This window comes from Actinia tenebrosa, unplaced genomic scaffold (assembly GCF_029948245.1).
Source record: "Actinia tenebrosa isolate PJP-AT-01 unplaced genomic scaffold, QUT_ActTen_1.0 PGA_scaffold9__36_contigs__length_13948895, whole genome shotgun sequence".
Lineage (NCBI taxonomy): Eukaryota > Metazoa > Cnidaria > Anthozoa > Actiniaria > Actiniidae > Actinia > Actinia tenebrosa.
In genome coordinates, this window is record NW_028292586.1 from 2,222,860 (window position 1) to 2,236,374 (window position 13,515).

Consider the following 13,515-nt stretch of genomic DNA (forward strand, 5'->3'; position numbering starts at 1 on the left):
CAAGATTTTTCCGCTGATAAAATACATGGCAACCAATTAAAATATTCTTTTGTATTTAGCTCAGCGGATTACAGAAATAATAGGAAACGATTTTGGAGTAATATATGGACTTCCGAATTTAAATGCAAAATTAATGTCAATAAAAACCTTGCGTGGGATTAGGGCCTAATCTTCTCCTAGTGAAAGTTTTCAACGCGAAAAAGATTTCACTGTCATCTTATACATATTTTAGTACAAAAATGGCGACAACCACGACTTCAACCAGCGTTCACATTAACCCTGTCGCTGAGGGGTATCAACGCACCGACATGTTGAATTTCGCTGGAAATAATCAAGGTATATAGTGAACTAGCTTGGTAACTATATAATAAACACCTTGACTTAAGCTATAAATTCTCAATTTAAAATACGAGTGAACTCCTCAGGTACTTGACCGACATACAATTTGCATACTATGTGTCATAAGAATTATAAAAGATTCGAAATTGTTTTAGACTTTTTAGAGTAAAACTTTGAGGATTGATATTTGTTTTGTTTTGAATTTGACGCTGGCTTTGGTTTGACAGGTATTTTATGTAATATATACACGTTCGAGGTTGTATAAGGGTGTGTAATCAGTATGCTTGCGCCGGAAAAGCTATGATAATCTCCGTTTTAAAACTTCAAAATTTTAATCTACCGTAACTCAAACTCTACTAGATTACTTTGTTCTTGCTTCGACGTGTTCCTCTTTTGTATTTTAAGATATTCCACCAATTCCGGCCATGTACATTGTAACAATATATTAAAATATAAATGTTACAAATGGTAGTGTTCTTTAAAGAAATATATACGCAGATAATCCCTACAAGCTAAGCCAAGTGACTCCGAAATTATAAAAAAATAGTATCGCTTAATTTAAAATGTATTTTGCCTGCAAAAAAAAATTCGTCCTAGTCATCATCCTATTTTTTTCATCCTAAAATCGTTTAATAGATGTGGAACTCTAGTTCTCATTTGCACTTTCTTAATACATTAAAACAGCGAGTTCTAGCCAACACACAGAGCTATTTTACACAAGAACGAGAGCGTTTACTTAACCTGGAGTAAATTTTGGTTTTATTCACGATGTCTATAGATTTTTTAGATAAGATGGTGTTGAAACATTTGCCTAACACAAATAATCGGTTGTATTGTTTATATAGTCTATTTACAATGTTTTAGACTATTTTCAAAATATAATTTTGTGACAACTCAGTAGAATTTGCATTTTGATTGTTTCGTGATTATTACAAACCAAAAAAAACTTACTAAAATTGTATTTTGAAAAAAACCTTTTATCTTAAAGAAAAAACAACCGAATTTCTATCTTTAAGAAAGTACTTTTTTATATTTCAAATCTCAAAAGAATTTACTTTCAGGGGTAACAAATATTTTTTTGAAACTTTATTGATATGATTTCGTAATGTAGAACAATAATTATAGTTAAGCAGTTTTTTTTAGTTTCTTTTTTAATTTTAATTATTCACTTCTGGGTTTTATGGCTAATGTAGCAAAATTAAAGGCAATAGATACAGATATTTTTGACCAATGGAATAATGACTAAAAAGTACTCTGTTTAAAATTTTTTCATAAACATGTCGGTATACCATATTCTTGATCTTTGTCCTTTTTAGTAAAGTGTTTTGGCAAATATCATTAATAACTGATGGGTTTGGATAATATTGATAATTGCAGTATCCTTTTAAAGGTCAAAATAATTTGTATATTCATTATCATTATCATCATCATTATTCTAATAATTTATGTAAAGAGTGTTAAATTTGATAGGTCAATAAGATTTTTGGTCATATATACTATCATTGGAATAACATTGGAAAAACTCCGACGAAGGACTAGCCACCGAAACGTCAGTAAGTTTTTTTATCTTTTCACGGTGTATAATTTACCGTTTCATTAGAAACACCGACGTAGCTCACACTAGTTTTTATCTAGTTATCTCTCCTAAAACATCCATATGCGTTTTACAAATATAGAACAGTCAAGAATATAAAAGTTGGATCCTTCCCTCTAACTTTTTTCCCTCTTTTTAAAATCCCATTTTTCATCCATTTGTTCAGTATTTCTCTCGATCTATTTTGACAAGCGCGGGACACCTGGAGTTCGGTTAGTCACGTGACATCCCTAGATTTATCATTTTAGTGATCAAATTATTTGCATTTTCACTCTCACTTCTTTAACGAAGCGAAAAAAGAAATGTCTGCAGGCAAGCCCAAAACCTTCGACATTGCTAGAGACGCTGCAGGTAATGTTAAACAACTTTCAATCTAAACTCAGATAAACTTTTTCACGTGTTATAAAGCTTAAAAGTCGGTCTTTTTGACTTGGAAGTCGCACACTGAGAATGACTATTCGCATCGCTTCTCGCTGCCTTTTTCGCGAAAAAAGTGGAAAATCTCAACCAGAAAATCCTAAAAATGTCTTACTTTACTGAAATAGTCGATTTTCAGCCTTTTTCTTAACGTAAGATATGCTTTTCGCCCCTTAATGTTGACCTTAATCAAGGATTTTTATCAAATTAAAGGTGTCTAATTTGGTTTATATTCAGGCAAACTCCGACCTCAGCCACACAAAATTTCATTTATTCTTTTACTAAATTTTTTTTAGTCTTGAATAACCACAAGAGTACAATTTGTTTTTATTTCTACTTTATTTTAAAGTTCGCCTGCTTTCCCCCCGGCTAAACAAATGCAGAAGAAGTCAACATAATTCTTTATGACATTTTGCGGTTTTTATAAATTTTTCTTCCGAATTTTTTTTCTCGTTCCAGAGTAAAATTATCCTCGGAGACGCTTATTGAATATTTATTTTCTCTTGTCGTCTTTTTTTAGTCATTTCGAGGAACAAAAGAGCATAGTCGTGTTGATATAGTTTACTTTATAAATCGTGTGGCTTTGTGAGATTCCAAAATTTCTTCATTATAATTTTGTCCCAGCGGGATTTATTTAAAAATTTGAACGTGTCTTGATTCAACTTCAAAGCCTTTTACCGCGACCCAGCCGTAACCGTATTCTCAAGTTACCTTTCTTGTGGCAATATGATTTAGATCAGTCATTTAGTATTTTAAATCCACTTTTAATTATATCATTATGTTTAGAATAAACAGGCTTGTGTATTATTACAAATCTTGCATCGATTGGCTACACTGCTTTAAATCTATTAGTCATTAGTCCAATAGTAGACAAAAATCTGTCGACATTTGCCAAAGATTTGGCAAAATTTCTGTTAATGGCTTGCCTAAAGGCATGCATAATTACTCTTTTTACCTTGGGAATGATGTTTCCCCATTTTTATTAAATTTTATACCACATGTGAAGCTCAGAGTAGAACATCATTTCTTTGTTGTGGTTGCACAAGAGAACAAGACAAATGAAAATGGATACAAAAATCTTATATATTGACACAATATTGGTTTGAAATGGAAAAACATTTCCCCAAGGCAAAGATGTCTGCTGCCGTTCAGTCTGTATAATCAAGGAACACATTTACTGAAGCATTCTCCGATCCCTGACCATTAATGAAACCCCTGATACTACAAGGAACACAGACAAACCAAAAACATGGAGGGGGGAGGGGAGGGGGCTAAGATTGAATAATAAAAGAGACTGGTATGTAGAAAAAGTGGGGGGAGGGGGGCAAAGACTAGAAAATATTATAAGAGACTAAGGCTGCATTCATAATGTATGGAAGAGGGGGGGAGGGGGGAAGGTGAAAATTTGAAATGTCCAGAATAATTCTTAACACCCCCCCTTAATGTCATGCAAAAAAATATGATCCCCCCAAGCAGGGCTTGTAGCTTCTTCCAAAAATTGTGCTTCCCCCCTTTTTTCTGATAAAAACTTGCCCATCCACCCCTTTTTACTACCAAAATTTTCCGGATCCCCCCTCAATTTCACCTGTCCCCCTCTGCCATACATTATGAACGCAGCCTAATATGGGAAAAGGGAAAAAGTGAAGGGGCCATAGCCCCTCCAAGCCCGCCGTCAGTGTTAATCAAAATGATTGTATAACTAATATGTATTCAATTTTTGTCTTACCGACTCTTTCAGAGGCATCAAATTATGATAGAGGAATATGTTACTATATGCTATGGGGCCTGTCAGTCATCATCTGTATATGTACCATGCCGATCTCACTTTGCTTCTGTCTGAAGGTACAGCCAAATTCTTCAATTTCAATTTTTCTTTAGTTGTTGCATCAAAGCATGTGCATTTGTATAGATGGAACCAGGGAGCAGTCTGCTCCAAATTACCAAGGTGAAACTAAAAAATCAAATTAAAATTTAGAAATTGACATTAACTGTCGTAACATCCTCAGCTACCATGGTCCTTGGAATGTCGTAACAATAACAGTGTTTGCCTAATCTAGCTGACTAGCTTTAGTAACCAGCTAGTCTAGTCTTTAGAACTGCACAAACCTAGATTTCTTTTTCCCGGTTCTTTTTCATTTAATTACTATAGATTGTTCAAGAGTTTGAACGAGCTGTCATCTTCAGACTAGGTCGGTTAGTAGCAGGTGGAGCCAAGGGACCAGGTATGTTCAATTTCACAGTCTATTAATAATTTCAGGGGGAGGTATGAATATTACCTCAAATACCTTGGTTTCGTTTCCAAAGATGCTTTAATATCCATTCAAAATTAATTGAGCTCTTACAATTTACTTACTACTTGTAGTCTTACATTTTTGATTCAAAAAACCTTATTTATTTATCTTTTTCATTGATACATAAATATATTATCATCATCATTGTTGTTATTATTATTATCATTATTATTATCATCATTATTATCATTATCTACTCCACTGTGTGGGATCAAAGACTTCCTCCACACTTCAACTTCCTGCTCACATACACACAAATACTCCATACTATCTTCACCATTCATCAAACAATTTGTTATTTTTTCCCACCATTACAGGAATGTTTTTCATTCTTCCCTGCATCGACTCCTACCAGAAGGTGGACCTTAGGGTTGTGTCATTTGACGTCCCTCCACAAGAGGTAATTTAAAGTTAATGATGAAAACAAGTTTTTCTAGTTTTTTTATATTTTTGACTTACAAAGTGACCAATTTTCATTCTGAATGGGAAGGTTTTGGCTTTTCTTTTTTTTTTTCATTTACAAAAAAAAAAACTAACTATAGTTAGTTATTTAGTTATAGTTTCAGTCTATGACTGAAAGTTTAAACCTTCATTAAATAAAGCTTTTATTATTATTATAAAACGTTTTCTCTCAAAGATTTTGACAAAAGACAGTGTGACAGTAGCTGTGGATGCTGTTGTCTACTTCAGAATTTACAATGCAACAATGTCAATCACTAATGTTGAGAATGCGAACCGCTCCACTCGTCTGCTGGCCCAGACGACCCTCAGGAATGTGCTGGGAACAAAGAGCTTGAGTGAAATTCTCACTGAACGAGATATCATCAGCCATGTTATGCAGGTAAGTGTTGGAAGTTATCAATAAATGTACACAAGAAAAAATCACAGCGAGTGAGTCTAGTGTTAATAATACTATATCTCACATATCATTTCTTTTGTTAGTCTGCACTTGATGAGGCAACGGATCCATGGGGAGTCAAAGTTGAGAGAGTTGAAGTGTAAGTATCTAAGAAATAATAATTATAATAAATTTAGGGAAGCACAGACATCCATGAAAGGGGACTGGACTCACCCCAGACCATGATGCAAGCAGGTTTTCAAAACTGTAAATCATTTTTTACATATTTGTCCTAATTGCCTTTGACGTTCTAGTAAGGACATCAAAAGCAAGGACAACGATATGTCCATGCCACTGATAGCTGATTGGAACTGATGATGATGATGTTTGATGATGACAAATATGTTTGGTGATAATGACAGATGTTTGATGATGATGATGACAAAATGTTTGCTGATGATGATGGCAGATGTTTGATATGATGACAAAGATGTTTGATGATGATGATGACAATGTTTGATGATGATGATGGCAGATATGTTTGATGATGATATGATGACAAAGATGTTTGATGATGATGATGATACAAAGATGTTTGATGATGATGACAAATTAAGGTGTTTGATGATGATGATGACAAAAATGTTTGATGATGATGATGACAAAATTTTTGAAGATGATGAATTTAATAATCATGATGATGAGTAGGTTTTATATCATGATATCATACTAATGCCATACCTTAAATGTTTCTCAACTTCTGTAGTAAAGATGTACGTCTGCCACAACAGCTGCAGAGAGCCATGGCAGCAGAAGCTGAGGCCTCAAGGGAAGCCAGAGCAAAGGTTAGTGATTCAACCACATAATTGGACACAGGTCATCAAAAATGTCAGGTAATTTTAAGAATTTTTTATCTGCACCAGGTTATTGCTGCTGATGGAGAAATGAATGCCTCGCGATCCCTCAAAGAAGCTGCTGACATTATTGCAGAAAACTCACAAGCTCTTCAGCTTCGCTACCTTCAGACCTTAACAACCATCTCTGCTGAGAAAAACTCAACCATTATCTTCCCTCTGCCAATTGATTTCATGAGTCAATTCCTTCCAGCCAAATAAGCTACAGTTCTCTAGTTATTTCATAATTCCATACCAAATCAGTAGTAGGTATTACATTGTGTACTGTATGCTATTAGGTAGGTTATCTTTGACATTGCATGATATATTACAACACCATGTGCAAAAGTATGACTACATTTAATTGCATACTTCAATTCTATGTGCAGGCTTTTTTGCTGCCAAACAAGCTTTTACACTCCTATACCTGGTGACCAGCCAGCTTCGCATCAAAATGTGTGCAAAAAACCTAAGCATAAAAGTATGCATTACCAAATACATTAATAAAATGTGCAGTCATACTTTCACATGTTGTGCTGTTCATCCTGCATGGGCGGCATAGTGGTGATAAATGGCGCTCATCTTGCAGCACCAAGTTGAGCTATGGTTCTATTCTTGAGGTAGTTATTGTATGCGAGCAGAGTTGCTTATTGATGCTCGCCTGGGATTCAAAACGTTTTTCTCCAGCCATGTAAGCTTGGACACTGATAACACCACTGAAGGAGTTTTTGAAGTTGATTTTTATTTACCATATCAGTATTAGGTGGGTTGTTATTTTGTATAGTGTGTGTGTCTTCTTTGAAGGGCTTTTAAATTTAAGTTTATTTTTATTTACTTTATCCATATTTACCGGTATATTAGTCATATTGATCACAGTTTAGTTTAACTGAGCTCTTCACTAAAGGCCTTTTTGAAGTCTTTTACATACTGTATCAGTACTGGATGCATTGAGGTGTGCATCTACGTATGTATGGCTTTACAAATTTTTTAAAGAAAAATGTCCCAAAATTAAGGCCTCTTTGTTTTTGGCCAGTGCAACTAAACGCAATATCTAAAGCTAAACAGCATGCAAAAATAGCATTGCAATAAAGCATTGTACTGATGACAATCAGTTGCTTTAAATCAACTCAGTCGAGTTTGTTTGAGATTAACATAAGAGTGCAACTTATTCTACATACATACTCTCAAAGGTGCCAAAGTATAGAAAATACATTATACATTACAGTCTGACATAATCAAATTGAAATATAATCATGGAGTTCTGTCATAATAGACCCTTTTAGCTTCGTTGCGTGTTGTACACACTTCAGACCATGTGATGCCACTCTTGGGAGTTGATTCTTTCATGTGTAAATATTTTAACATGTTCATCATAAAAGAACAAATCCCAAGGGAATGTCATGTGATCTGTAATGGGCAATATTGGATACCAAGCTAAAGAGGTCTATTAGCTTTGAAAAATTGGGGTGAAGATAAACAAGGGTATTGAATTATATTTTAGTGCTACAGTCATCACATCTATGGGATGTCACCTAAAGGTCGAGAAATAACAGAAAATTTGAAATATTGAGGTAACACAACTCCACCATAATTATAATTTAGCATCATAATTAATATTAGAAAATTTAAGAAGATTAAGAGTGATGGTACTTGATGATGTAAAATCTAATAAAGGTGTAATATAATGTCCGATAGAAACAAAAGAAAGCAATATAATTAATGTACTACTGTTAATATTAGTTAGACTAGGAAAGGTTACATTTAACTGTGTGAAATAATATCTAATTAACAGTGAACATTGAATAATAATTGCATTAAAAATGAAAGAAAATGACAGAGACTTAAAGAGTATTTAATACTCCTTGCAGCACTTCAGAATGCAGCTCAATTTGGAGAACAAAAAAAATGGAATATCTTAGAGAATCGGAAACCTTAAATTGTTTTGCCCTAATTGAGCTGCATATTTCAAAGTGCTGTATAGTAATCATGGTAATCATAAAATGTCAAACAAGTGCATTGGCCCAAAGCAAGATTCTTAAAAGACTCAATATAGACCCCTTTCACCAAGTCCCAAGAGGATTTGTTCTGGGGTACCAAACAATGGATTTTTTTTTGCATGAGAAAAGACGGCCTATTGTTTTGTCCCCCAGAACAATTCCTCTCAGGACTCAGTGCAAGGGGTCTATTAGCATTCCAGCGTCAGCTGAAATTTATCATAATGATAGTCCAAGTAAGCATGCAAGCCATTTCTATTGAAATTGATACATACTACTAACTGTAACTAATACCATTTGATTTGGCTTTTGAAACAATTATTGACTAAACAATCAAAGTAAAAGAGGAGAAAACAATGGAACAAGTGTCTACCACTATGTATTATTGCTTTAGTCTTAATTTTGCACAGGTTAGAGTGCTTTTAGTCTCACTGTTGAATAGGTGACGTCACCTAAATTAGACAAGTTATTTACTATTTTAGCTGACGTCACCTATATTTGAAACTACGAGTAAACAGCTACTGAAATCAGGGGGAGAAACGATGATACAAATGGATGTCTATTCGCTCATTCTTTGGTAAAACAACCCCCCGGATTAGCATGACCGTTATTTAGCGTGCTTTTACTATTTTAGGTGACGTCAACTAAATAGTTATCTAGGTTAGATAAATTTATCTAACTATTCAACAGTTTGTCTGAATTATGCACTCTATGTAAAATCACTAACTTTTGTACTCCTTAAGTTTACATAACATATTACCTTAATTAACATAATTATTTTCCTAAATTTAATCTTCGAACGATTGCACATTACTAGTTAGATGCTAATTAAAAATAATCATTAATACAAATAAAATTAATTACATTAATTATTATGTAAGAATTTTATATCAAATATTAAGTTTTGAAATATTGATAACTAAGAAAAAATTATAAATTTAAGTACCTAGTATTTTAAGTTAGTATATGAAGCCAGTCTTTTTTTCAAAAAATAGATTGTTCATTAAAAAATTGATGTATGAAGCCAGTTTGTTTTTTCCAAAAATATTTTTCTTCAAAAATCAGGTTTTAAAAAAGAAATTGAATGTTTATTATTATTAATACCCAAAACGTTTACCCAGGGGTGGGGGGGAACTCCCCTATGTTCGCTATATTTCAGCGAATCTACTCTGGAACAGGGCATATAAAATCGTGCTCACTCTGGGACAGGGTATATGAAATCACGCTCTCTCCTCTCTGGAACAGGGTATCTATTTTTGCAATACCGGAACAGGGTATGGTTTTCAGCGATCTTACTCTAGAACAGGGTATGAATTTCAGCAATTCTACTCTGAAACAGGGTCAGGGTTCAGAGAGCTCAGTGGCACATCCCCACCCCTAAATGGCCAAGAGTACCCCCAAGAACTTTTAGGACCAAGCACACCTCAAACAATGGGCTGATTACCTTTAAAATGCAGTAATAGAGCCGAGAATCTAGTGCCAACCATTATACATCCACCAGGGAAGGGAAATAAGTTTTTCGGAAAATATAGGAATTAAGGGACGTTTGAAAAAAATAAATTCATCTGTTGGTGGTTTTTTTAGGGGAGCTGCAAAATTACAGAGGGTTCACTAGTAAACTCCCTCTGCGCATCCCTTAAAAGTATGGATCGGCATTTTCTTGACAGCTAAAAGAGCAGGGTTTTCATTAAGCTTTGAAGTAATAGGAGAAGATCATGAACTAGCCAAAGAATAATTGCTCATGCCAGAGCATTCTCTAATTTCTAAGATATTGAATTACCAGTCTAGGTGGTTATTCTTTATGGCAGGATACTGAGGGCTATTTTCAGAGTAGAACTGAGAGTACCAGCGTCGATGTTTACCAATGAGATTATCTTCTTTCACTAGGAGTGGCTTTGCCTCATACCTCTTGTAGTTCCATATCATGATGTCACGCTCTATCTGCAGGAAATTGAACAATCAAAAATGCTTAATGAAATTAAAGTTGAAGGACGTGAAGCCTCCAGATAAATGAGATTCATAGATTTTTTTCTTCAGTTGATTGAAACCAAGCAATACTAACCTGGATACTCTCGGCATATAGATAAAACTTGGCTACTATTGCAGGCATGAATCTTGACCAATATATCTTGTGTTCAACCCTCTGTATAAGAGGTTCTTCTGGCGTGACTGTGTGGATCATAATGCCATCACCAAAAATGGTGGAAAAATGCATATGGACTATTCCTGGACCAGTCTATGAGAAATAAAAATCAAATGCAACCATTCATTAATTTATTCATTCATTCATAAAAAAATTTGTTAATTAAGTCATTTATTCACATATCTTCATTCTTTAATCATTCATTCTTCATTCATTTATTCTTCATTTTTTAATGAGGCAAACATTCATTCATTTGTGCAATCACCCATTTATCCATTCATTCTTTTATTCATTCATGGAGTTTATTGCTAAATCATTCATTTGTTCATTCAATGTTGCACATATTCATTCATATAATCATTAATTTATTCATTCATTTTCACCTGCTTTGCACAGAGGTAGAAATCAAGCAAAGGTATTCGAAAACCAAACACAACAATTTCATGTTTCAAAGTAAGCTTCCCGACATGTTTGTTATCTTCATCCACTGACCAAGAACCATCCCAGGAATGACGCATAACTTCAAGCCATTTGGAAGTAAATGTGTAGCGCAGATCAGTTCCGGCAAGGAATGGAGATCCATGAAGATGATCTAAGTGGTTCAAGTCTGCTCCATTTTCTGGTATTTCCTGTAGGGGGAAGAAAAAAACATTGGTCCTAAGACCCTTTCTGTGAAGACCTTGAGTGGTTTTGTAATTCATATTAAATTCAGTTCATTTCGTAAAAAAATCGGTACACAATGAGAACAAACATCATAAGTTTTCTAAGCCGTTCAATAATCTCGCAGATCGTGTTTTATCGGGTCTAAAACCACTCGGCTGCGCCTCGTGTTTTATACCCGATAAAACACTCCTGCTCGTTTATTAAACATTACATAAAACACAATCTGCAAGTTTATTGAACAGCTTAAAAAACTGATGATGTAATGTTCTCATATTGTACTGAATTCTTTACGAAAGTGAACCAAATTTGATAGAGAAAATCCAAGTTAAAGTTTATGCAAATGAAGACAAATCTATATCAGATATAAAATCAGCTTCATGGTCATGATTTCTATTGTATTTCCTTCATGAATTATTAATAAGTTTTTTAAGAGCAATGTATATTTGGTTGCAACTCTTATCATTTAACTAATTCTTAATTTCAAAGTTCTGAAAAATTCTACGATTACAAATTTACTCAAGATTTTACTTTATTTTATACAATAAATAGAGTATCTAGTTTAATATCAACTTTTGATAATAGGATATAATACTATTAGTCACCTTAACATCAATAGTTATTGTGAAACAAGCACAGCACTTTTTATCCAATTGTTTTGCTTGTCAATATTGTCATCTTAAGTATTACTATTGTATAGAGCACGCAATGAATAGATTATCTAGTTAATAATTATACTTGTTTTTATTTAATTAATATCCATGATGGGTCTATGATTTAAGCCTGTTTTCACGAGGAGACGCAAGCACGAGCCCTAAATCAAATTCTTTTGATCAATCAGTCTATTTAACCAGACATGAATATATTAATGTGGCATATTGCTAAACCTATAAAAAGCCAAAGGAGTTAAATTTCGATGTTAATGACTGAATAGAATGTAAAGTTTGAAAGACTTCGCAATTGCAAGTAGATAAAAAATCAAAGTGTTAAAGAATGAATGAATAGTTAATGGAATTAAGTATTCATTGTCTTTCGTAGCATATCAACATCAACATAACAGCTCATGTCAATCGTAAAAATTGTCGTTTTAGAAACTGACTCGAACTCAAAGCATAAATTTATTGTTTCTTACCTGGATGTGGGCGTTGACTTGGTGTGTCGTTCGCCCTCGGTAGACCCACTTTCCAGATTGAATTTCATTTAAATCTTCGGGTATCCAAGATGACTCAGCTCCTTCAGCATGATACCATAACATGATCGATTCATTTCTTTCCAGACATGGCCATGATTTGATCTTTGCGACCGCGGGAATGTTTTTACTGTAGGGAATTTTGGTGCACTTGCCATCATCTCCTTCGAATTCCCATCCATGGAACGGACACTGAATGCAGTTCCCAACGACTTGTCCCCCGATTGCCAAATTTGCTCCAAGATGAGGGCAGTAAGCATCGACTATATGTGCTACACCATCCTCACCCCTAAAGACAGCTAAATGTTCTCCTAAACAGGATACAAACTTAACTTCCGAAGTACCTACTTCCCAAGAGTTTAAAACATGAAACCACCCATTGGGATATACAGGCGGCAAGTTCCCAGTTTTACGTCTACGTTTGACTTCAAAAGCCACGTCTTTCATAGGTCGTCTTCCATCTGGAATATATCCTGCATCTCCAAGCGAGCGAAAGAGTTTGATAGGGACGAAGAGAAAGTTCCAAACTTTAAAAAGAATGTAAAACGTGACGGCAGACACCAGGAAAAGAGCTAAAGTGTCGAGGACAGAAATTGAGTTGGGCGAAAATCCCGCTTCGCCAGACAAAACTATGTACCATGATCTTAGTTTTTCCACATTGAGGAACGTGTTTGAGCTAACTGGGAAGACAAAGATTAGTAGTAACGCTAAAACGACCAGTTTCAAGGAAGAAGCCATTTCAAAAATAACGCTCTGGGCTCAAAGGCAGAGTGGTGTGTTACTATAAATCCAGGTCGAAAGTGAGCGGAGATGAGTGACAAGGCGCATCAAGGTTATAATGACAAATTATGGTACGCTGTAACGGGATAAATTAAAATCTAACAATGAAAATTAAGATTACATACTTTTCCTGTTTTAGTTCGGATCGATTACTCTCCTTTAACCAATCAGTTGTTGTAATAATCTAAGGACTCTAAGTATCGGTAGCATTCCGTGAAAGCGAGAGTCGAAACTAAAATACAAAGAGAAGCAGTCATGCGGAAAAACTGACAAGTACATAAAGAGTGAATTAAAACAAGCTTATTACTAATCCCTTTTTGACGTTTGCAAACTCAGGAAAGACGAAAAGAAAAAAAAAAAAACACTTCTAGCAGGAA

The 13,515-nt window shown here is 34.4% G+C and overlaps 2 protein-coding genes across 4 annotated transcripts; one reads left to right on the forward strand and one right to left on the reverse strand.

Moving 5' to 3' along the window:
- The first annotated feature begins 191 nt into the window (after positions 1–191).
- On the forward strand, positions 192–6,967 carry LOC116304133 (mechanosensory protein 2). 2 transcript variants are annotated; one of them, XM_031713794.2, is made up of 8 exons: positions 192–336; positions 4,089–4,192; positions 4,500–4,572; positions 4,959–5,041; positions 5,279–5,482; positions 5,584–5,639; positions 6,246–6,324; positions 6,403–6,967. In XM_031713794.2, the coding sequence occupies exons 1-8, from the start codon at positions 240–242 to the stop codon at positions 6,592–6,594; spliced, it is 888 nt and encodes a 295-aa protein (XP_031569654.1). In that variant the 5' UTR covers positions 192–239; the 3' UTR covers positions 6,595–6,967. The 2 variants fall into 2 exon arrangements, with proteins under 2 accessions (XP_031569654.1, XP_031569655.1); XM_031713795.2 differs by lacking the exon at positions 192–336 and adding an exon at positions 2,157–2,284.
- A 127-nt stretch (positions 6,968–7,094) lies between these two features.
- On the reverse strand, positions 7,095–13,396 carry LOC116304131 (cholesterol 7-desaturase nvd). 2 transcript variants are annotated; one of them, XM_089024584.1, is made up of 5 exons: positions 13,264–13,396; positions 12,302–13,038; positions 10,893–11,138; positions 10,429–10,602; positions 7,095–10,307 (listed from the first exon to the last, which is right to left on the reverse strand). In XM_089024584.1, exons 2-5 carry the CDS (start codon positions 12,803–12,805, stop codon positions 10,143–10,145), a joined length of 1,089 nt encoding a protein of 362 aa, XP_088880710.1. In that variant the 5' UTR covers positions 12,806–13,038; positions 13,264–13,396; the 3' UTR covers positions 7,095–10,142. The 2 variants fall into 2 exon arrangements, with proteins under 2 accessions (XP_088880710.1, XP_031569650.2); XM_031713790.2 differs by lacking the exon at positions 13,264–13,396 and having other exon boundaries at positions 12,302–13,245.
- Positions 13,397–13,515: the final 119 nt, after the last annotated feature.

What these genes read in the sequence shown, in the direction of transcription:
- LOC116304133 (XM_031713794.2), top strand. Translation starts at nt 240, where the DNA reads ATGGCGACAACCACGACTTCAACCAGCGTTCACATTAACCCTGTCGCT. An exon ending in CACTTTGCTTCTGTCTGAAG is followed by an intron (nt 4,193 to 4,499) that starts GTACAGCCAAAT and finishes TAATTACTATAG; the next exon opens with ATTGTTCAAGAGTTTGAACG. An exon ending in AAAGTTGAGAGAGTTGAAGT is followed by an intron (nt 5,640 to 6,245) that starts GTAAGTATCTAA and finishes CAACTTCTGTAG; the next exon opens with TAAAGATGTACGTCTGCCAC.
- LOC116304131 (XM_031713790.2), bottom strand. Translation starts at nt 13,096, where the DNA reads ATGGCTTCTTCCTTGAAACTGGTCGTTTTAGCGTTACTACTAATCTTT. An exon ending in AAGTCAACGCCCACATCCAG is followed by an intron (nt 11,139 to 12,301) that starts GTAAGAAACAAT and finishes TTCCCCCTACAG; the next exon opens with GAAATACCAGAAAATGGAGC. An exon ending in TCTACCTCTGTGCAAAGCAG is followed by an intron (nt 10,603 to 10,892) that starts GTGAAAATGAAT and finishes TATTTCTCATAG; the next exon opens with ACTGGTCCAGGAATAGTCCA.